The sequence below is a fragment of the Loxodonta africana genome, chromosome 11 (genome assembly GCF_030014295.1).
Source record: "Loxodonta africana isolate mLoxAfr1 chromosome 11, mLoxAfr1.hap2, whole genome shotgun sequence".
NCBI lineage: Eukaryota > Metazoa > Chordata > Mammalia > Proboscidea > Elephantidae > Loxodonta > Loxodonta africana.
In genome coordinates, this window is record NC_087352.1 from 12,019,201 (window position 1) to 12,042,908 (window position 23,708).

Sequence of the window (23,708 nt, forward strand, 5' to 3'; positions counted from 1 at the left end):
ACAAAATGTATTAAATCCCTGCCCTGGTAGAGCCACCATTCTGCTACAGGGGGTCTAAACTAACTAAAAACCCAAACTCGTTGCCGTCAAGTGGATTCTGACTCATACCGATCCTATAGGACAGAGTAGGACTGCCCCATAGGGTTTCCAAGGCTGTAAATCTTACGGGAGCAGACTGCCACATCTTTCTCCCATGGAGCAACTGGTGGGTTTGAACCTCCAGCCTTTTGGTTGGCAGCCAAGTGCTTAGGTACTGTGCCACCAGGGCTCCTTAGACTGATAAATAAGTAAAACACATAGGTTGTCAAGTAGTGACAAGTACTAAGAAGAAAAATACGGCAGGAAGGGGGTCAGGGACAGGGGGAAGGGAGGATGGTGGTTTTAAATGCGGCAGGCCTCACTGAGGGGAGGGGTCATTTGAGCAGAACCCTGAAGGAGGGGGGTGTGTGTGTGTGCACGTGCGTGTGTGTCTCTCTCTCTCTCTCTCTTTTGCCCCTTCCATCTGTAGAGTGTGTCTGCCCACCCCCCTCTTTTTCAACTCCCACATTTTTCAGTATCTTTCCTATGATCTCCACTAACCATTTCAGAACGGACCCCCTTCTGGGGATGGAGAAGGGGATGAAGTCCTGACCCCAGCCCAGCTCCACTCAGCCCGAAGGGAGTAGGGCTGAGGCAGGGGCTGCCTGGAGTTCTGAGGGCACTGGGTTGGGGGTGGGGGGTCCCCTGTGCCCAGATTAGACACTGCCCTCCTCCCTCCCCTAGGGTCGCAGACGAACCTGAGAGAATCGGGGGACCTGAGGTCACAAGGTGAGTGCACGTATCTGCCCCTGCCTGCCAATCAGCCCTTTCACCTGCCTCACACCCCACCTGCCTCAGCCTTTAGACAATACCCGAACCCCTTGCTCCTCTTGCCCACTGCCTTGATTTTCTCTTATTTCCACCCTATGTCAGACCACCTTCCGCTGACCAGCTTAACTTCATCAGCAACTCATCTACAGATCAACCTCCTGGTCACTCCTCTCCGTTTTACTTCCCACCTCTTTTCCCCTCATTCAATAATGGCAAACAGTTGCCGGCAGCTCTGGGCCAGGGGGTAGCCAACATGATCTGTATCGGGCCAGATAGCAAATCTTCTTAGGCTTTGTGGGCCAGAGCATTTCTGTCATGACCACTGAATTCTGCCATTGTAGTAAAAGCAGCCATACCAAACCCACCACTGTCGAGTCAATTCTGACTCATAGCAACCCTGAGAGACAGAGTAGAGCTGCCCCATAGTGTTTACAGTCAGAATGCTCCTTAGAAGTAAGAATGGTGAGACTTCGTCTCACATACTTTGGACATGTTGTCAGGAGGGATCAATCCCTGGAGAAGGACATCATGCTTGGTCAAGTGGAGGGTCAGTGAAAAAAAGGAAAACCCTCACACTGACATAGTGGCTACAACAATGGGCTTAAACATAGCAACGATTGTGAGAATGGCACAAGACTGGGCAGTGTTTCATTTTGTTGTACTTAGATCTGCTTTAAGTTGGAACCAACTTGACGGCACCTAACAACAACAGTCTTTACAGAAGCAAACTCTCACATCTTTCTCCTGCAGAGAGGCCGGTGGGTTCAAACCACTGACCTTTCGGTTAGCAGAAGAGTGTTTAACCACTGTGCCACCAGGGCCCCTCAAAAGCAATCATAAAAAAAACCCTATTGCCAGCAAGCCAATTCTCACTTATGACAACCCTATAGGACAGAGTAAAAGTGTCCCACAGGGTTTCCAAGGAGCGGCTGGTAGATTCACACTGCCGACCTTTTGGGTAGCAGCTGAACATTTAACCAGTGTGCGATCAGGGCAATAAGAAAACAAATGGGCCTGGCATGTTCCAATAAAACTTTATTGACAAAACCAGGCATCCCTGTAGTTTGCGGAACCCTGCCCTAGGTTGACACTTTACCAGCTTAGAACAAAGTCCCTTCCCTGTAGTTCTAACAAAGTCCCAGGTCTGATTCTCTTTGGCTGGGACTAGGTCACATGCTTTTCCTTTAGCCAATCCCTGTGGTCAGAGGAATAGAATACTCTGATTGGTCAGACCTGGGTTATATGCTCATCCTTGAACCAATCACAGTGGTCAGGGAGGTGGAATGCTCTCATTGGCCAGAAGTGAGTCATGTGCTCACCCTTAACAACAGAGGGGCCGTCAACCCCACCCCAACCAGAGAGACCAAGTCTGCAGTACTTCTTAAGACTCTTCTCCACACTTTAGCAGGACATTTCTTTGTTGTGCAGTAGTACAACAAATGCCAGTAGTGCGCCCATCCCAAGACCTTGTGATAATCAAAAATGTCCCCAGCACCAAATTTAGAAACAGAAATGATTATCAGACCCATGTCCAACTTTCAACAATGCTATGATTCTTAATGAAATGAAAAAAAAAATCATCGCTACTTAGCTAGTGAGCTGTGTTTTCCTTTTTTTGGATGCTGGATAGCCATCTTTGTTTCCAAGGATAGCACATCACTTCTCAGTGGCGGCAGTCCATTTTAAATTCGTTTGACAGACGCTTAATTTACATACACTTTGAAACAGGCACCTGTGCCTTTTGTATCCCAGGGTCCCTGCACTCAGGGAGCTTCCAATCTAAGATGTAGGCAAATGTGAAACAACTATACCAAGAGTCGAATCCTGGAAAAAAGTGTGTAACTGTCTTGTTAGCATCCAGCTGGGAAATTTTTTTCGTTGTATCTCAGTTGCTTTCAAAATTAGCCATTTTAATAAATAACAAAGAAAGGAAGCAGATAAACATATATAATGGTAAGTTGTTGTTCCTTTTTTTTTTGTCTAAATTTATTTTGTTGTTCAGAATATGCACAGCAAAGCACACACCAGTTCAGCAGTTCCTGCACATATAATTCGGTGACATTAATTACATTCTCTGAGTTGTACAACCATTCTCAGCCTCCTTTTTGAGTTGGTCCTCCCTCATTAACATAAACTCAGTGCCCCCTAAGGTAGCTATCAAATCTTTTGAGTTGCTGTTGTCAAATTTATTCCATATAATGGTTCTTAAAAGAGCATAATGCTCAAAGCAGACCCTTTTGCTAGTTAAGCTAAACTACTGTTCAGTTTTAAGATGAGTTTGGGGGATATTTTTGGCTTAAGGTTTAAAGATTATCTCAGGGCACCGGAAGAACTAGATGGTGCCTGGCTATCACCAATGACAGCCCTGGCAGGGAACACAACAGAGAATCCCTGATGGAGCAGGAGAACGGTGGGATGCAGACCTCAAACTCTTGTAAAAAGAACAGACTTAATGGCCTGGCTGAGATTGGAGTGACCCCAGAGGTCCTGGTCCCTAGACCCTGTGTTAGCCCAAAACCGGAACCATCCCCAAAGCCAACTCTTCAGACAGGGATTGGACTGGACTAGAAGACAGAAAATGATACTGGTGAGGAGTGAGCTTCCTGGCTCAAGGAGACACATGAGACTATGTGGGCAGCTCCTGTCTGGAGGTGAGATGAGAAGGCAGAGGGGGACAGGAGCTGGCCGAATGGACACGGGGAGTACAGGGTGGAGAGGAGGAGTATGCTGTCTCATTAGGAGAGCAACTAGGAGTATATAGCAAGGCGTGTATAAATTTTTGTATGAGAGACTGACTTGATTTGTAAACTTTCCTTTAAAGCACAATAAAAAAAAGAAAAAAAGACTATCTCAGGGCAATAGTTTCAGGGGTTCATCCACCCTCAATAGCTCCAGAAAGTCTAGAGTCCCTGAGAATTTGAAATTCTGGTGAACTGTATTTTCTTTTGCTCAAGCACTACGTTAAGCTCCTCTCTTCCTCCTCTTTACCTTGGTCAAGGGCATTAACCCATTAAAGCCTCAGTTCCCAAATTATGGGCCAAGGCATCACAGATGCCGTGGGATTTCAGATTCTCAAGGAGGATATGCTGATACATGACACCTGTCGGACACAGCATAGCTCAGTTTCAGCAAAGCTGGATGTACTGCATCGCTTTTGATGACATCATGGCTCTGAGGACCTGGCTTTATTGGTGGTTGCTATGCTAAAGGCAAGTGCTGTGTGAAAGTCAGTATGGAGCGGGAAATGAGGGTGCTGGTGTCCAGTCTGATTCCAAGGTTTGAGAAGTGCAGTGCCCAGCAAGCAGACACATGCCATTAGTAAGTAATTTTGATTATATGAGAATAAAATAAAAGCTTTTGGTTTTGTCTATCCAAAAAAAAAAAAAAAAATGTCCCAGGGACTCTTAATGTGGCTCACGGGCCGTGAGTTTTGTGAATTTTGATTGTAATATTAAAAAAAAAACTCGTTGCTATCGAGTTAATTCCAACTCAGCGACTTGTAGGACAGAGTCAGCTGCCCTACAGGGCTTCCAAGTCTGTGATCTCTACGGAAGCAGACTGCCACATCTTTCTCCCGTGGTGTGGCTGGTGGGTTTGAACCACCGACGTTTCCACGGTGCCACCAGGGCTCCAGTATACACAATACGAGGTATACAAAGGTCCGTCACCACTTACCTCTTTGAAGGAAAATCAGAATGAGGAAGGCCACTTTGACTAGTGGTTATAAAGTATGCTGTTATCCATAGTAAAATAGTAGTAGTAATTTTCTTTTTAAATTAAAAACAAGTCCCCAGAAATTCCCACACACCACTTGGGACAGTACAGCTTCTAGTGAGAAGCCCTGATCTACAGTGAGGTGGTTTCGTCTTCCAGGGGAAGAATGGTAGCTCTTACCAGAAGAAGGGTGTATCAGCTAGGAAACAAGTTTAGCTGCTGTAACAAAGAGGCCCCAAAATACAGTGGTTTAAGTATGGTAGGGAGGGCAGTGGTGGTTCAGTGGTAGAATTCTTGCCTTCCATGCAGGAGACCTGGGTTCGATTCCAGGCCAATGTATCTCGTGTAGCCACCACCTACCTGTCAGTGGAGGCTTACATGTTGCTATGATGCTGAACAGGTTTCAGTGGAGCTTCCAGACTAAGGTGGAGGAGGAAGAAAAACCTGGTGATCTACTTCTGAAAATCAGCCAGTGAAAGCTCTGTGGAACACAACGGTCTGATCCGCAGCCAGTGGTGGACCTGGCGCAGGACCGGGCAGCACTTCATGCCATAGGGCATAGGGTTGCCGTGAGGCAGGGGCCGGCTCAGTGGCAGCCAGCAACGACAGCAAAGTAAGATAGGGATCAACCCCTCACACGCCATGTGCCCAGGCCCGTTCCACATGGTCACTGGAATAGCCAGGATTCTTCCACCCTGTTCTCCATCCCTTAGAGCCCCATTGTCATCTTGATGGTTGAGTGAGTCTCAGGCTACAACCAGGCACCAGCTCATGGGAGGTGGGGACAGGGTCCAGGGCGTGCAGTTTCCTTTTGAGGAGATGCAGACGTTGTACAGATCGCTTTCACTTGCCTCCCAGAATTTAGAGACAAGGCCACACCCGATCACTGGGGTGGCTGGGAAATGTAGTCTCACTGGGCAGCTGTATGTCCAGCTGAAACTCTGCCACCGGGGGGAAAAAGGGAGAATGGACTTTGAGGGGATACCTAGGAGTCTGACCCAGAGGGGGAAGAACTGTCTCCTCTGCCCTTGGCTCACTTCCATTATCATTCCTGATTTCCTGTCTCTTCTCATCCCAGTTGCCATCTACCTTGGGATCAAGCGGAAACCGCCCCCCGGCTGCTCCGATTCCCCTGGAGTGTGAAGCTGACCAGCTCGCGTCCTCCCGAGGCCCTGATGGCAGCCCTGCGCCAGGCCACCGCGGCTGCCCGCTGCCGCTGCCGTCAGCCACAGCCGTTCCTGCTGGCCTGCCTGCACGGGGGTGCGGGCGGGCCCGAGCCCCTGTCCCACTTCGAAGTGGAGGTCTGCCAGCTGCCCCGGCCGGGCTTGCGGGGAGTTCTCTTCCGCCGTGTGGCGGGCACCGCCCTGGCCTTCCGCACCCTTGTCACCCGCATCTCCAACGACCTCGAGCTCTGAGACGCCACGGCCCCGGGCCCCTTCCTCTTCCTCTCTCGTGCCCCCCTTCTACAGGAAGGGAAGGGGACAGGGAGGGGGCTCTCCCTTTATCATCGCCTCAGTTTCCCTGAATGAGACTTGGGGATGGAGAATGTTCCCTCTGCTGTTCTCTGGGGCCGCTCTGCACACGAGGAGGAGAAGGGGGCTTTGCAGGGAGGAGCTGGCACCTTCCTGGAGCCTCCAGCCAGCCTTGTCCCCCCTCACCTTGCCATGGGGCACCCGAGGAGACTTCGGGGGCAGGGCAGTGGCAGTAAGGGAAACTGAGGAAGCACTTCCATTCCTCCAAAAGCTCGAGAATTAGCCCTTGGGCATGGGCAGGGCAAATCGCTGAGCCTAAAGACTGGAGAATTTGGGGGGCCGGGAGTGGGGTTCAGAGAGGCAAATTCCTTCCCATCACCCCTCCCCACGTGCTCGAACCACCTTCCTGCCCCAGGCTGGCACGGGGCACTTTGTACAAATCCTTGTAAATACCCCAGCCCCTCCCCTCTGCAGAGGTCTCCTGAGGAGCTGCCGCCGTTGCCTCTGGGTTTTTAAGTTATTACACCCCCTCCCTCCTATCAGCCCCCTCACCTGCAGCCTGTTGCCCAATAAACTTAGGAGAGTCCCCCCCACGCCGAACCTGGGGTGTTCCTTCCCTGCCCTCACCTGCAAGGGAAATGAAGAGGAGGTATGTGACTCTGGACCTGTGATTTCTCCTCTCTGAGCCTCAGTTTTCTCATTTGCAGAATGGGAGCAGTGGGGGTGTGAGAGCCAAGGATGACCATGGAAGAGAGTGGGACAGAACTGGGCCTCGTCCACAAGGCCTTGGCTCCTGTGTCGGGCCCCCGGTTCATCCACTCACACACCCACCTGCCCGCCTGCCATGTTACACTGGACTCTCAGCCACTTCTTACTCCAGTAGTACATTTATTCAATAAATAGTCCTTGACCAGTGTCTGCTCTGTGCCAAGCCCAGTGCTGGACATGGAGATATGAGGAGCCCTCATCTAGGGGAGCGGGCCATGGGTTCTGAAACAATCACTTGAGAAACGAATTCCCTAGGGAGCCCAAAAGAGGGAGTGTGGAGGGTTGGGAAGGTTTCCTAGAAGAAACGATACTGGAGTTGGGCTTTGAAGGATGAGTAGGAGTTGGCCAGACATTGAGTACAGCCTGGGCAGAAGTGTGGAGATAGGGTGATGTATCTTCAGAGAATTGTAGGTAAATTCAATGTGGCTGCTATGTTGGGGGTGGGTGGAGAATTGACAAGAAAAATGGTGTAACAGGACTAGTAATCCCTCTACTCTGCTTAAGCAAAAAGGAATTTATTGGTGTATGTTACTCAGAAGCGACGGGCGCTTGGTTTCAGGTATGGCTGGATCCAGGCATCAGGCCATCTCTGCTCTTTTCAGTGTCAGTTTTGTTCTCAGGAAGGCACTATCCTCCTGTGGCAAAGATGACCCCCAGCAGTTCCAAACTTGCATCTCTCTGGCTTAGTTTCTGAAGCAGAAAGTTCCTCATTCCAAAAGTCCCAGCGAAGACTCTCATTGGCCCTGATGAGTCATGTGATCATCCCTGAGCCAGAATAGACTCAACAGCAGCAGGTTTCGCCAAAGGAAAGTCAAGGTGCTATGAGCCAAAGAAGCTCGACAGACTGAAGCAGTAGAACGCTATCCAGCACAGGGCTTGCTTCCACAGTGCCTTGGAGCCCTGGTGGTGCAGTGGTTAAGAGCTCTAGAGCCCCTGCTGCTAACCAAAAGGTCGGCAGTTTGAATCCACCAGCCACACCTTGGAAACCCTGTGGGACGGTTCTATTCTGTCCTAGAGGGTCGTTATGAGTCAGAATCAACTCAATGGCAGTGGGCTTGGTTTACGGGCCACAGCAAGCTGGCCTTTCTCCTGAGGGCACTGGGGAGACATGGAGCGCTTTCTGCAGAGAAAAGACTCAGCCAAAGCCCATCAGGAGCATGACAGGGCCACCCTTGTGTTCTTCATGGGGCTGGTGGGAAAGTCAAATGAGAAATGAAGGGTGGTAACGATTAGGGGTGGTCAGTGTTGAACAGTTCAGGGTCTAGGCATCAGTGGTTAAGACCTCAGCGGCTAAGCAAAAGGTTGGCAGTTCAAATCCACCCACCACTCCTTGGAAACCCTGTGGGGCAGTTCTACTCTGTTCTATAGTGTCGCTATGAGTTAAAATCTGACTCGATGGCAGTGGGTTTGGTTTTGAGTTTTTATTTTTTGGGCCAACCCACGTTCCTCTCTTATTGAGTGAGGCCAGAAGTGAGGAAATGCCACTTCTGCCAGGATAGGGAAATGTTGTAAGAATGAGGTGCTTATAGTTGGGGAGGGCAGAAATATTGAGAAGGGGGGACTGACGCTGTCTTGAAGTCTCAATCCCCAAGGGCTTCCTCTGTGCCCAGCCCTGCTTCATGGGGCTCACATTCCAGTGGGTTGGATAGACCTGTCCCCAGACAGTGGTGACCCAGATGAGCAGAGCTGGGATGGGGGACCCTAGGAGTTGGAGTAACCCAAAGAAGGGGCACCTGCCTCATCCAGGGAAAGCTCCCCGAGGAGGGGCAACTGGGCTGTGATCAGAAGGTTGAGAGGAGCTAGCTAGACACAAGAGGATGGCGTTTGTTCTAAGTAGATGGAATAGCGTGTACATTGGCTGGGAAGGAAGAGAGCTCAGGTCCTTAGCAAATGGCATACTGATTCAGGGTGAGTATAGCATCACTGGGAGAGATGAGGCTGGAGATGTGGCCAGAGCCTGAAAGGTCGTAGGGCGGGACCTGGGCTTTCTCCTAAGGGCACTGGGGAGCCTTGGAGGAGTTGTGAACAGGGGAGAGGCAGGGGCAGGTTTGTGCTGTGTGCAGGATGAACAAGGAGGAGGAAGGGAGGGCAGGAAGGGGTAGATTCAAGAGAGATTTATGAGACAAAGTGGGCAGGACATAGTAACTGATGGTCACTGGGACTGCAGGAGGGGGACAGACCAGACTGGTTCAGACTGTCCCCGCTGGGGCATGTGTGGTCTGTGTAGGTTCAGGGGGTGGAGCTGGGATTAGTGATGGGTTCTTCACTTGGGGGTAATATTGTAAAGGAAATCCCAGCATCTGACAGGTACTGCATGACCTTTGGGGTCTCTTCTAACCTTCCTATCTCAGTAATTTCCATGGGAGCCCTTGGGGACACCCTTGGGCCTCAGTTTCTCCATTTGTAAAACAGAGTGGGGGATTTATTGATCTCTGAGGGTCTTTTCACCTGTGTCATTCATAAGGTTTGATAAAGAGCCTCCTCCTGGCCCTGGAAGGTTCTATCTGCAGTTTACTTGGTCTCACATTTCTTCTAAAACCTTTGTTTCTTTTTGGGCCCACCCACCATGCTCTTGCTTAAGTAGACTTCAGCCTTTTGGGCTGAATAGAGATACTATATTCAGATGCTTTTTGATTTCTATTACCTACTCCTCCCACTCCCCCAGTTGCTCTACCACAGCCCCCTTCCAGCTCCTTCCTGGGACTAAGCTCTCCAAAAGGTTGATTCCCTAAATACTTCACAGGGATACTCTGACCTAAGCCATGGTTTGCAGAAGGAAACAGATTGAGCTGAGGTGGGAATTACAGTGTGTAAGGAGCAAAAGAGGAATAGTGGGAAAATAACTGGAAAGATAAGTCTTCAGCAAATGGAATGCGTTTCAGAGTGACCTTGAAGAGTAGCAAATATTAGGAGTGCCTTCTAAGAGCTTTGGGGAGCCATGGAAGGTTCTTGAACAATGGAAGTTCAATAGCATGGTAGCAACTATACAGGGATAGTCAGACCAGACAGAGGGAAGCCAGCGAGGAGGCTGGAACGGCAACTCAGGACAAATTCTACAGCTTGGACAGGAGAGTAAAAAGTTGTACAGGGGGTAGATATGATGAGGTGCATGGGAGGTCTCGTTTGGCTGGCCCATTTCAATGTTGAATTTGAATCCTTTGAGGCTTTCTGTTCACACAGATCAGACTGCATTTCTCTCCCGTGTGGACCCTGTGTTTGAGATCTGAGCGTGATTGATTGGGCATGGATGGTGGAAAGAACCCAGTCTTGGCTGTGTGACATTGGGCAAATCACCATACCTCTCTGAACCTCAGATTCCCCCACAGAAACTTATAATTTTGGGGCTAGACTGTGTACCCGTAACTTTACTTCATTTTAGAGATGATAAAACATACCTAGTACATGTCTAAAGAGGTCACACAGCAGCCGGTTGAAAAAGTCCCCTCTCCCTCTATAGCTATCGCACACAAAGCTAAGGCCACCATTGCTTTTATTACTTTGGGCGAAGATAAAGCCCAAGCCCCAGTCAGAGCTCCTGGTGGTGGGCGGAGCTCTGGGAAAAAGGGAGGTTTCTCATTGGCCGTAGCCCAGAGGAAGGAGCCCATTGATTGGAACTCTGGTTCAGGTTGGCACTCCGAGAAGGGTGGGCAGAGGCTCCGGTTGGCTGAACGATTGTGGGCGGGGCTCCTGATGGAAAGGGCTGGGCAAGGGATGAAGGGGCAGGCCTCCGGTGGGCTGGGTCCTCCCTTTCGCTGGGGCTCCAGCAGTGGGCGGCGAGTGCGCTGGGCGCTTACTTCTGAGCTGGGATCATGTCGTCGATGGACCCGCCCTTCTCCAGCTTCTTCTCCATCTCCACCAGGAGCTTCACGCCATCCACCACCAGCTGCACCTGTTCTACCTCGGACGAACCCAGCCGATCGGCGTTGGACACGTCGAACACTGAGCCCACGGCGGCGGTGTCCACGCCACCTGCAGGAGCAGGGGACAGGGGAGTGAGGTCGGAGATGCAGGAGCGACCCGGGGACGCGGCCCCCGTGCCAACCGCAACAGCCTCATGTATTGAGCGCCTACTGCTTTGCGTATATTCAGATTTCGAGAATATCTGTCCATTCATGGGCCCACGTCCCCAGGTTTCGGTAGCTCACTCCTTAACCATCCAACAGGAAAATATAGTGGGTAACTGTGGCTCTGCAGTCATGCTGCTTGAGGGTGAATCCTGATCACCCCCACCTTTACAGATGGGGAAACTGAGCCTCTGATGGGGACCAGGGACATGCACAATGCGTATTATATAATCGTGATGCCATATTGACTGCTATGAGGTAGTCATGCTACGCCCACTTTATAGAGAAAGAAACTGAAGTCCCCAAAAGAGCAACCCTTGTGCGACTCTAGATTTGAACCTGGTTTGTGTCCCAGAACTCGTGGGGGTACCCTTTGGCCCTTTGACCACAAAGAGTCCACCTCACAGAATGGGAGGGGGGCCCCACACACCTGTTCCCCGCTTTTGCAGGCGCAGGCGAGTGAGGATCTCCTCGAACTTGGGGTGCTTGCTCAGGTGCGCCAACTTCACATGCACACCTCCACGCAGCCCAGTGCCCAGGTTGGATGGGCAGGTGAGCACGTAACCCAGGTGCTCGTTCCACATGAAGGGGTGGCCGGCTTTCTTGAAGATTTCCTCGATCTGATGAGGTAGAGGATGAGAGCAGGGGTTAGCGCCATGGGTGGCCGTTAAATACCAGGGCGGGGTCTGGAGGGACAGGGCTTAAGGGCATGGGCGAAAGCGGGATTCCGAAGGGCAGGGCTGTAGAACAGGGATGGGGTGAGCTAATGGGGGGAGGACCTCACAGAGACAGGATTCTGAGGGGCTGGGCCTGAGGACTCCTGGGAGACGAGTTCTGAAGGCGGGGCGTGAGAATGCTGGAGAAAGGTGTGTTCTGATGGGCATACTTGGAAATACGGGAAAGGGTGGAGGTGAGGTCCTGAGGGGGCGAGGCCTGAGGATGTGGGTGGGGCGGGTTCTGAGGGGCGGGGTGTGAGGATGTGGGTGGAGGCAGGTATGAGGGGGTGGGGCGTGAGAATGCTGAGGGTGTGGAGGCGGGTTCTGAGGGGCGGGGCATGAGAATGCTGAGGGAGTGGAGGCGGGTTCTGAGGGGCGGGGCGTGAGATTGCTGAGGGTGTGGAGGCGGGTTCTGAGGGGCGGGGCATGAGAATGCTGAGGGAGTGGAGGCGGGTTCTGAGGGGCGGGGCGTGAGATTGCTGAGGGTGTGGAGGCGGGTTCTGAGGGGCGGGGCATGAGAATGCTGAGGGAGTGGAGGCGCGTTCTGAGGGGTGGGGCGTGAGATTGCGGAGGGTGTGGAGGCGGGTTCTGAGGGGCGGGGCGTGAGAATGCTGAGGGTGTGGAGGCGGGTTCTGAGGGGGCGGGGCGTGAGAATGCTGAGGGTGTGGAGGCGGGTTCTGAGGGGGCGGGGCATGAGAATGCTGAGGGTGTGGAGGCGGGTTCTGAGGGGGCGGGGCATGAGAATGCTGAGGGTGTGGAGGCGGGTTCTGAGGGGCGGGGCGTGAGAATGCTGAGGGTGTGGAGGCGGGTTCTGAGGGGGCGGGGCGTGAGAATGCTGAGGGTGTGGAGGCGGGTTCTGAGGGGGCGGGGCATGAGATTGCTGAGGGTGTGGAGGCGGGTTCTGAGGGGCGGGGCGTGAGAATGCTGAGGGTGTGGAGGCGGGTTCTGAGGGGCGGGGCGTGAGAATGCTGAGGGTGTGGAGGCGGGTTCTGAGGGGGCGGGGCATGAGATTGCTGAGGGTGTGGAGGCGGGTTCTGAGGGGCGGGGCATGAGAATGCTGAGGGTGTGGAGGCGCGTTCTGAGGGGCGGGGCGTGAGAATGCTGAGGGTGTGGAGGCGGGTTCTGAGGGGCGGGGCGTGAGAATGCTGAGGGTGTGGAGGCGGGTTCTGAGGGGCGGGGCGTGAGATTGCTGAGGGTGTGGAGGCGGGTTCTGAGGGGCGGGGCATGAGAATGCTGAGGGAGTGGAGGCGCGTTCTGAGGGGTGGGGCGTGAGATTGCGGAGGGTGTGGAGGCGGGTTCTGAGGGGCGGGGCGTGAGAATGCTGAGGGTGTGGAGGCGGGTTCTGAGGGGGAGGGGCATGAGAATGCTGAGGGTGTGGAGGCGGGTTCTGAGGGGGCGGGGCGTGAGAATGCTGAGGGTGTGGAGGCGGGTTCTGAGGGGGCGGGGCGTGAGAATGCTGAGGGTGTGGAGGCGGGTTCTGAGGGGGCGGGGCGTGAGAATGCTGAGGGTGTGGAGGCGGGTTCTGAGGGGGCGGGGCGTGAGAATGCTGAGGGTGTGGAGGCGGGTTCTGAGGGGGCGGGGCATGAGAATGCTGAGGGTGTGGAGGCGGGTTCTGAGGGGGCGGGGCGTGAGAATGCTGAGGGTGTGGAGGCGGGTTCTGAGGGGCGGGGCGTGAGAATGCTGAGGGTGTGGAGGCGGGTTCTGAGGGGGCGGGGCATGAGAATGCTGAGGGTGTGGAGGCGGGTTCTGAGGGGGCGGGGCGTGAGAATGCTGAGGGTGTGGAGGCGGGTTCTGAGGGGCGGGGCGTGAGAATGCTGAGGGTGTGGAGGCGGGTTCTGAGGGGCGGGGCGTGAGAATGCTGAGGGTGTGGAGGCGGGTTCTGAGGGGGCGGGGCATGAGAATGCTGAGGGTGTGGAGGCGGGTTCTGAGAGGCGGGGCGTGAGAATGCTGAGGGTGTGGAGGCGGGTTCTGAGGGGCGGGGCGTGAGAAGCGGTGGAGGGGGGCTCCGAGGGAGCGGGGCGTGAGAAGCAGGCTGCGAGACCCAGGCCCAAGGACAAGAGCGGAGGTTGGGTCCCAGAGGATGAATTCGTTCTCTGGGGGCGTGAGCCCCTGGAGCGCAGGAAGCCAGCTCCTGGAGGTCAGAAATCGATGTTCCTGGGCGGAGGGTGAGGAGGGCCAGCAGAATGAGGGTCATGTCAATGGTTGAAGGCCAGGAAGACTGGGAATTTGGGTCAGAGGATCAGAGGACCAGAAGTGTTAGGTCAGAGCTATGTCAGGGTTCGAGGCATGGTTGGGTGTCCGGAGGGGACATTCAGAGTGGAGCCAAAAGCAGCAACGAGGAGCAGACACCCACCTTCTGCAGCCCCACGCAGAAGCGGCGGAACACCTCCTTCATGTTGCCTCCCTTCTCCATGGAGATGACCCGGAGGTGGTCCTCCTCATTCACCCACACCAGGAAGGTCTTGTTGTCATTGTGCCTAGGAAAGGCAAGAATGAAAGGAGTCAGCTCCGGGGAACTCCATTTCCCATCCGCTACCCAAACACATAGCCACTGCAAGGAGGGAAGTGGGCCTGAGGGACACAAGCGGGGGGAGGGGGGGGCGGTATATTTACTTCAGACAAAATCGCAGAAGCTTCAAGCCATAAACTCTAACATTATAGACCTACGAAACCATGAATTCTGGGATCAAGGGCTTTTAGGGTCTTGTCTTTGAACAACATTAAATTACAGGACAGAAGCTTGGAGTCAGAACTGATACATTTTGTAAATCCTACTTCTGGGATCAGGATGGGAGAATCCTCCTATCACACTGTTGTCGTTAGCAGCCAAGGAGTCTCTCTGGGCTCATGGCGACCCATGCACAACTGAAGGTAACACTGCCTGGCCCTGTGCCATCCCCATGACTGGTTGCAGATCAGACTGTTGTCATCCATAGGTTTTCATTGGTTGATTTTCAAAAGCAGATTGTCAGGCCTGTCTTCCTAGTCTGTCTTAGTCTGGAAGCTTCGCTGAAGCCTGTTCAACATTATAGCAACATGCAAACCAGACAGTTGGTGGCTACACATGAGTTGCGTTGGCTGGGAATGGAACCTGAGTCTCCCACGTGAAAGGTGAGAATTCTATCACTGAATGACCAGTGTTCTCCTTACAGTCCTAGAATATTAGACCCATAAACACTAAGAACTGGAAATGTTTGAAAGTGTGGAATTACAGAATCCAGTATTAGTGGAATCTTAGAATCTAGAAATATTTAAAATCTTTGGTTTTAAACTGAGAAGTTCGTTGTCTCATTTTCTGATAAGAGGGTTGCCCGGAAATGAATCAAATTTTAATTGGACACAATCCAGCCCTACCTCCTGTTTGGTAACATAGGTTACACAGCAAAGCAATGCACTTTGTAGAAACAGTACACACTATAAAGTACAAGCCCCTTAGGGAGACGAATATGGCAAATGAAAGGACAGAGAGCTTGTTCGATAACAGCCTCTCAAACCCGTAGAAAGAATTGATATCGTGAAAGTCAGGAGTTAGCACACCTTCATGAAAATATTTGGAAACAATTATTTTTATGACCTTGGTTTTGGAGGGGTGGGTAAGGGGGATCATGGGGGAACTGGAGGAGGCTGAGGGGTAAGGGAGGCCGTGAAGTGGGAGGGTCTCACCAGATACCGCGGGCGTCGGGCCAGTCTCGGGCCATGCCTGAGGCCAGCAGCAGTGGGGACACGGGCTTGTCAAACAGGAAGTGGTCGTCAATGAGCTGCTGCTGTTCCTGCTCGGTCATGCTCTTCAGCGGGTAGTATTTCCCCTTGAACTCGCCCGTCAGGCTGTTGAGGGCTGAGGGGTCACACAAAGGCGCCGTCAGCAGCCTGCCCCGCCTCAGCGGGGGAGTGGAGACTCGGGCATCCCCACACTGCTGCTGCCCGGTCACCTGGGCCCGGTGAACAGCACCTAAACACTGTGTCTAAACCCAAATTCATGACTTCTCCCCAAAACATTTTCCACCTTGCCTGACCAGGCCCGCAAACAGCCAACATCTTATGCTCAGGCACAAAAATGTGGCTTCTTCCCTTCCGGCCACTGACTCTCATATCCAATCTCCTGGCGCACAGGAGAGATGCTCAGTCTCAGCAACGTTGGGAGCCATTAGGAAAAATTATTATTATATACATTATGTGTGTATATTCATATGTATAGTAAATATATGTATGACTTATGTATATTGATCATATTTTAATGTATTTATATATTATATATACATATTATAATATTATGTTTATATGTTATATTACATTATAATATAATATATCAGATGTAATATACTTGTTATTAACATTAAATTATGGAAATGTACAATGAAATAAATTGTATTGAAAACAAAGGTAACAAATACTCAAAATTATCCCTTTCTGCTTACATTTACTGTTATCTGTATTCTTGAAGTTATTTTCATCTATTTTATTTGTGTGGTGGAAATATTATATAATGATGTGGTACTGTGTGTCCCTTCCCATCTCTGTATGACATCACATCGTTAGCTTAAAATTGGCCATAGTAGAAGAATTTACACCACAGAGATTGGCAGTTACTACTCTTTTTTTTTACACAGCAGAGCTTTTTTTTTTTTTTTAGGAGAGCCAGGTGTAAACATTTATGGGTACACCAATGTCTGCAAACCCTAATGGCTACCCCTCCAAAAAACATACCCACTATTTCTCCTCATCCTGTTGCCTATCCTTGATCCTTTCTTGGGACCATTGCAGTTGCCTCCACACTGGCCTTCTGCTCCTGCCTTTGCTTGCTCCCCCACAGTCTGCTCCCACCCAGCAGCTAGAAGGATCCATGTCACCTAAGCCAGCCCTCCTCTGTCTTCACTTTCATGTGGCTTCCACCTCACTCAGAGTCAAAGCCAAAGCCCACAGCCCCACACAAACTGGCCACCATTACTTTCTGACCTCATCTCCCACCCTCTTCCACTCTCCCATGGTGCCCCAACCACACTAGTCTTCTTGATATTTCTCCATCATATGTTCTCACCTCAGGGCCTTCGCACTTGCTGTTCCACCTGCCTGGAACTCTTCCCAAAGCGGGCTCCTTCTTGTCAATCAGGTCTAGCTCCTCCTTTCTAAAGTAGCTCCCCCCACCAAGTCATTCTCTGCCACACCCCTTGTTTCTTTCCTCTTGGAACTTAGGGGTTATCTTGTTTGTTTATTGGTTTCTTTGTTTCCTCTCACCCCCTCCCCCCACCAGGCTGAGAGCTCTGTGAGAGCAGTGACATTGGCCACCTTATTCATCATGGTCCCCACATAGAGCCAGAATGAATAGCCATCAATGTTCACTGGCTGGCTGCTGGCTGACTGGATGGATGGACGGACGGACAGATGGATGGAAGGATGGATGAATGTCAGGGCTCTGGGGTAGTTGGATGTTTTTGTGGGTCTTCTCAAGGGCCCTCAAGTTTTGACACTCTCCTCTCCCCGACCTCCAACGGGGAGGGGCAATGCTGACAGCCGTCACTCACCAAGCTCCCAGTTCCCATGATTTACCAAGCTCCTCCCATGCTTTGGAAAATGGGGGCCACGGAGGAGCAGAGCCAGAACTGGGTCACCCCTGGCTCTCACCTTCCACGGAGAGCTTCTCCACAGCCCTGCGCTCGCCACGGGAGCAGTGCGGGGGCAGCGTGAAGCCCTTGATGCTGCGTCCCGTGCGAACACGGCTGCTGATCACGTAGTTGGGGTCCAGGTCATCTCCACCCTGCAGAGCGAGTAGAGGATCAGGGCCAGGCCAAGCCTCCTAAGTGTGCCCCCTTCCACCCACCTCTTGGTCCAGCACGCTTCATCTTCCCCCAGATCCTCCCCAGTTCTGGCTCTGGCTTTCTGCTGTTTCCCTTGCCCCCTCCTTCCACTGGGCCGCTCCCAGCCGCAAACGCCCCATCCTGCCCTCCCTGGCTCGGTCTCTCCCCGTCTGTCTCTTTCCCATCTCATATATCTCTGTGGTGTTTTTTCTTCATTTAAAAAAAACAGTTGCCATCAAGTCGACCCTGACTCATGGAGACCCGATGTGTGTCAGAGTAGAACTGTGCTCCCTAGGGTTTTCAATGGATGATTTTTAGAGGTAGGCCACCAAGCCTTTCTTCTGAGGCATCTCTGGGTGGACTCGAACCTCCAGCCTTCTGGTGGGTAGTTGAGCGTGTTAACCATTGCACCACCCTGGAATTCCTTTCTCTCCATGCCTCCCCCACTTCTGTTCCTGTTCATCTCTCTCTGTCTCTGTCTCTCACTCTCCCTATCTCTCTGTACCTGTGTCTCTTCTCCCTTCTCTCTCTGTCCTTGTCTCTCCGCTTCTCCCATCTCTGACTGTCCCCATCTGTCTCCCTTTCTCTGTTTCTGTTTCTCCCTTTTTTACATCTCTGTGTGATTTAGTGCCTTCCTGGTCACTCTCTGTCTCTCCTCTGTCTGTCTCTGTATCTCTCTGTCCTTGTGTCTCTTCCTATCTCCCCCTGCGTTTCTCCCCGTCCCTGTCCATCCCGGTGTTTCTCTAAGTCTCTCTACCCCGTCATTCTCTGTGTCTCTCTGCCCATCTCTGTCAGTCTCTGTGTCTCTCTCCCCATCTCTGCCAGTCTTTATCTCTCTCCCCATTTCTGTCAGTCTCTATGACTGTCCGAGTGCCTCTCTCCGTATCTGGTGGTCTCTCCCCATCTCTGTCAGTCTCTGCATCACTCTGGGTGTCTCTCCCCATCTCTGGTGGTCTCTGTGTCTCTTTCCCCATTTCTGTCATCTCTGTGTCTCTCTCCATATTTGGTGGTCTCTGTGTGTTGTGTCCCTCTGGGCATCTGTAGTGGTGTCTGCATCTCTGTCTCTCCCCATCTCTGGTGGTGTCTGTGTCTCTATTGGTGTCTCTCCCCACCTCTGCCCTTCTCTGTGTCTCCCCTCCTTTCTCTGTCTCTCCCCATCTCTTTCTCCTCCCTCTCTCTCCATCTCTCCTGTAATCTCTCTCTCCACCCCTGGGCCACTAACCTTGAGGTTCTCATGGTTGAGGTCAGTCTTGTGCTTGTCGGTGGGTTTGTAGCCCCCATGCCGGTCCTGGATGATGGGGTCAAAGAGATCCTTGAAAACGGTGTAGGACTCCTCATCACCGGCCACACAGCCCACGGTCATGATGAAGGGGTGACCTGGGGAGTTGGGGTGAGGTCAGAGGGGCTTGCCCCCAGCAAACAAGGCCTGATGCTTAGTTAGGGCATTGCCCAAGGCACTGGACACGCACTGACTCGTATATTTTCACAACAGCCCTACAACACAGGTGTCCAATTTTCAGGAGAGGAAACTGAGGCTCAGAGAGATTGAATAACTTTCCTGGTGCCTCACATTACAATTGTGTATGTTTACTGAGTGGTTTATCAGAGGCCAGTGTAGAGGGAGAGAAAGAAAGAGTGTGTGTGAGTGTGTGTGTATGTGTGTGTGTGTGTTGGGAGAGGGGGGTGTTCATTCAGGACCTGTGGATCAGGATTGAGAAGGTTGAGGGTTAGCAGTATGGAGGGGGGTGCTGGGAGGATCCAGGTGGCATCTAGGGTTGGGGAGGGTGCTGGGGCAGGGCCAAGGAGAAAGGGGAGCCTCAACGGGCCAGTTAAAAAAAAAAAACAAACCGTTGCCATTGAGTCAACTCTGACTCATGGAGACTCCATGTGTGTCAGAGTAAAACTATGCTCTATAGGATTGTCGATGGCTGAATTTTTGGCGGTAGATTGCCCGGTATTTCTTCCAAGGCACCTCTGGGTAGACTCGAACCTCCAACCTTTGGGTTAGCAGCCAAGCACGTTAATAGTTTGTATCATCCAGGGGTTAGCACCTCGGAGTTTCCAAACCATGAAATCTTGGGCTAAAAATGTTGAGAATCTTGGACTATGAGCGGGTCAGAATGATGAGACTTGAAAGGAAACCCTTTTGTTTCCTAGATGGAGAACCAGAGGCCTGAAGAGAGGGGGACTCTCCCCACAATCACAAGATGAGCAGGAAGTGAGACAGGACTAGAACCTTGTCTCCAACCACCACTTCCAGTCTCCTTGCGGAGTGTCCTTCTAGAAAGAGCCACAGCACTAGTAATATTGTTGAGTGCCATTGACTCATAGCTACCCTATAGGACAGAGTAGAATGGCCCCGTAGAGATTTGTAAGATTTACGGAAGCAAATTGCCAGGTCTTTTTTCCTGTGGAGCAGCTGGTGGGTTCAAACTGCTGACCTTTCAGTTAGAAGCCAAGCGCTTAACCACTGCACCACCAGAGCTCTCTTAGTCATTTTCTGAGTGCTCACTGTCTGTCAGACACTGCTCCAAGCCCTGGACACACACTGACTCATATATTTTCACAACAGCCCTACAACATGGATGCCCATTTTTCAGCTGAGAAAACTGAGGCTCAGACAGATTAAATTACTTCCTTGGGGTCTTACTTTATAATTGTATACATTTTTTTATTGAGTGGTTTATCATGTGCCAGGTACTGTCTCAAGTTCTATACACGTATTAACTCACTGGTTTCTCAAGCAGCCCCATAAGGCTGGTCCCCATTTTACAGGTGAGAAAACCGAGGCCCAAGGAGGCAGAATTGGTGCTTGGAATTGATGCTACAGTGGGTCTGGAGGCATCGCCCAGGAGGCTTACCTGGGTTGTCCACACCCGTCTGGATAATATCGTCCAGGGTGAAGCCCGATGGTGTTTCCTTGTCCCTCAGCTTCTTGTAGATGTCAAAGGTCAGTGCCTTGGCCATGTGGTTGTTGTGCTTGGTGAGGTCCGGGTACTCCTCCTCAGGCTTGTAGTTCAGCTTGAACTTGTTGTGGGTGTTGCCGAATGGCATGGTGGCAGCGTGTAGGCCTGGTGGGTAGAGGAGGAACAGAAGGTTAGCCCACACCCAGCAGAGGCCAGCAACGGAACAGAGCAAGGCTTTGCAGGCAGGCCCGCCCGAGAGCAAAGCCTGACTCCTGTGCTGTGTGACTTGGAGTAAATAAGGTTCCCTCTCTGAGCCTTTGAATCTTGGCAAGAAGTATCAGAAAACCTTGGGTTAGGATTCTGGCTGTGCAACAGCCTGGCTGGGTGACCCTGGACTATAATTTTGCTAGAGATGCAGTTCCTCCAGCTGAAAAATGGGTGGGAAAACCCCCAGACTAGAGTAGTGTCATGATATGGTTAAGAGTGTGGGTTCTGGAAGCAGAGAGCATGGGTTTGAATCCTAGCTCTGCCACTTACTACTTGCTGTGTGACCTTGGGCAAGTTGCTTAACCTCTCTGCACTTCAGCTTTGTTGTTTGTCAGGTGCCTTCAAGTCGACTCCATCTCATAGCAACCTTATATACAACAGAACAAAACGTTGCCTGGGAACAACTCAAAGAATGTAATCAACGTCCCCGAATTGTACATGGAGAAATTGTTGACTTGGTGTATGTTTTGCTGAGTATGTTCTCAAAAGCAACAAGAACAAAATGGATAAAATTATTAAAAAAAAAAAAAAAAAAGTTGCCCGGTCCTGCACCATTCTTCCAGCACTATATCGGACAATGTTCTGTGGTGACTCCTAGGGTTTTCATTGGCTAATTTTCGGAAGCGGATCGCCACGCCTTTCTTCTTAGTCTGTCTTAGTCTGAAAGCTCTGCTGAAACCTGTCCACTGTGGGTGACCTTTTTGGTATTTGAAACACCAGTGGCATAGCTTCCAGCATCATAGCAACACACAAGCCACCACAGTGCTACAAACTGACAGATGGGGTGTTTCAGCTTACTCATCTGTAGAATGGGGGTCATAACAGCACCCACTTCATGAGGGTGTTGTGAGAACTAAATGAGTTAATGCATAGGAAACAGTTGGAACAAGGCCGGGCACACAGTAAGCACTATTTGACCTAGTTATTATTACCGATGCTGTACTTGTGCACAATAAGCATTTTACTTATTGTTGTTGTTGTTTTAAGTCTGTGAGAGGAGCTGGTGCGATGGTGGAAGTGAGGACATTGCTGGGAATGAGTATGTGAGCAGAGAAAGGACCTTCTTGCCCCAAAGATTCTTGGATGCTCAGTGAGTGCAGGGCGGGAGGGAGGGCTGGTGGCTGCCCACTTGTGCCTGCTGACGACCGTCCTACAGGGCCCAGTTGAGAAGGAAAGTTCAGTCTCTGGTGCCAAAAGAAACCAAAAAAACCCATTGCCGTCAAGTCAATTTCAACTCATAGCGACCCTATAGGACACAGAATAGAACTGCCCCATAGGGTGTTCCAAGGAGTGGTGGAGGGATTTGAACTGCCGATCTTTTGGTTAGCAGGCAAGCTCTTAACCACTGCACCACCAGCGCTCCATGCTATCAACAGGGCTGAGTTCAAATCCCACCTATGCCATTTCCCTGCTATGTGACCCCAGGCTATTGGCTCTGCCTCTCTGAGCCTCTGTCTCCTGTGACCTTAGCCTTCCCCATGGGGTGGCTGGGAGGATCCTTCCAGCTCGGTGCTATGGGACTGAGCACAGGCCCTGGCGTGGAGTACCAGATGCCCAGTACCCAGTGAGATGGCTGCTATTATTACTTTTTGCCACCAGCCCCAGAAAGAAGGAGGGGCCCAGCTCCAGGGATGGGGAGCCAATGGGATTGTAGGAAGGATCTGGGGACCAGGTCAGAGGGTGGCGATGGGGACCTACAAAAGACCTTTGGAGTTGCTGCCCAGGGTAGGGGTTATTTTTAGAGTCTGGTAGGCTCCTCCCCCTCAGCTGCTGCCCCCCGCCCCCACATTCCTGGGGTTCGGCTTGCACCAAGTCATCAGGCCGGAGACAGGTGGGCCAGGGTGGCTGGGAGGACACGCAACCAGGCCTTGGTGCTCAAGGACATCTCGGGCTCCCAGCCCAGAGCCCCTCCCATTCAGAGGGTGTCCCCACCCCATCCCTGCCAGGGACACCCCTGGGACACGGTATTGAGGCCAGGTGGGTGACCCCAAGTGAAACAAGTAGACACAGCCTCAGAGCCACACACACATCACAGCCAAGGACAGCCACTCACCATGGACACTCCAAGCCACACTGTAAACAGTCATACGGTCACACCTCCAGGCACAGGGACATACCCAGGATACAGGCATCCATGCAGGACCCACAGAAAGGCAGACACAAGGTCACAGAGACCCACACGGCTGCAAATGCAAAGACACTCCCACACCTGCTCTTGCAGACCACGACAGGTGACAAACAGACACCCCACATGGCTTGTGGTACCTAGTCCTGGTGACAAACCCTAATGAACACAGGCCCAGCCCCATAGCTCCTTGTAGTGGGTAACAGCTGGAAGCTGTCAAAACCCCTTTCTTTTCTGGGATCCTGCCCCCTAAACCCATGCCACAGGGACACAAGACATAACAGGGGGTCAGGTGGGCTTCTAGGTGGAGGGGACGCCCAAACTCACAAGGTCACTTCCCACACTCAGACAACCTTGTGGACAAGAGGACAGGCAGGGTAGACACAAGAGGCCCCTTTAGCTCAGCCTCTAGTGCACATGGGGCCCCCACTCTGGACCCCACCCCAACTCCCATCCTAGATGGTACCTGGCTAGGCTGTGCTGAAGGGGCTGTCTGTATCCTCTGCAGCGACACTGACCCAAAAGCAGGTTCTGCAGCCCTGGCCTTATATAGGGGGGGTCTGGGCTGTGCTATTGGCTGAGAGGCGCTGCCCCCAGGGAGGAGGCTGGAGGGCAGCTGAGTCTCTCAGCTCCCTGCCTGGGCACTGTGCCCACCCTGAACCCAGGCGTGCCTTGCGCCCAGCCCCATGGCCTTGTATGGGCCGCCCCAAGGGCCAGTTCAGCTCCCCCCTCTAGCTGATCCTCTGACCAAGTGCTGAGTCGGGCTGGCGGGGACAGCTGGCCCCCTGCCGGGGACATGGGATGGCGATAGGGCACATAGAAGCCTCCCTCCCCTGGCCCACGGGACCTGCCCCTTCTGAGCTCCACTATCCCTGGGCCAAGGCCAGTCTCCAGCCCCTTCCTCTGCCAGGCCTCTCTGCAGCCCGCAAACCCCTTGGCCCAGGCAAGTGGCAAATACTGAGCCCTCATCTTTTTTTTCTTCAACCTGCACCGTGTTAAAAAACCCTGCAGCAATGACCTCAGGAAGCCCAGACA

The 23,708-nt window shown here is 52.2% G+C and overlaps 2 protein-coding genes across 4 annotated transcripts in view; one reads left to right on the forward strand and one right to left on the reverse strand.

Annotated features, from left to right (window-relative positions):
* MARK4 (microtubule affinity regulating kinase 4) overlaps positions 1 to 10,292 on the forward strand; it is a 47,753-nt gene extending 37,461 nt beyond the window's left edge. The window contains exons 16-17 of one of the 3 annotated variants that reach the window (XM_064293810.1): positions 763 to 807; positions 5,642 to 10,292. In XM_064293810.1, the coding sequence (XP_064149880.1) occupies positions 763 to 807; positions 5,642 to 5,978 (382 nt within the window). In that variant the 3' untranslated portion in view covers positions 5,979 to 10,292. Of the gene's footprint in view, positions 1 to 762 lie in introns of all 3 variants that reach the window. The other 2 variants (XM_064293811.1, XM_064293812.1) reach the window with 2 other exon arrangements.
* On the reverse strand, positions 10,277 to 23,236 carry CKM (creatine kinase, M-type). Its single transcript, XM_064293813.1, has 8 exons — positions 23,140 to 23,236; positions 20,237 to 20,446; positions 18,598 to 18,752; positions 17,203 to 17,335; positions 15,247 to 15,418; positions 13,937 to 14,060; positions 11,298 to 11,487; positions 10,277 to 10,772 (listed from the first exon to the last, which is right to left on the reverse strand). Exons 2-8 carry the CDS (start codon positions 20,427 to 20,429, stop codon positions 10,594 to 10,596), a joined length of 1,146 nt encoding a protein of 381 aa, XP_064149883.1. The 5' UTR covers positions 20,430 to 20,446; positions 23,140 to 23,236; the 3' UTR covers positions 10,277 to 10,593.
* Between the last annotated feature and the right edge of the window lie 472 nt (positions 23,237 to 23,708).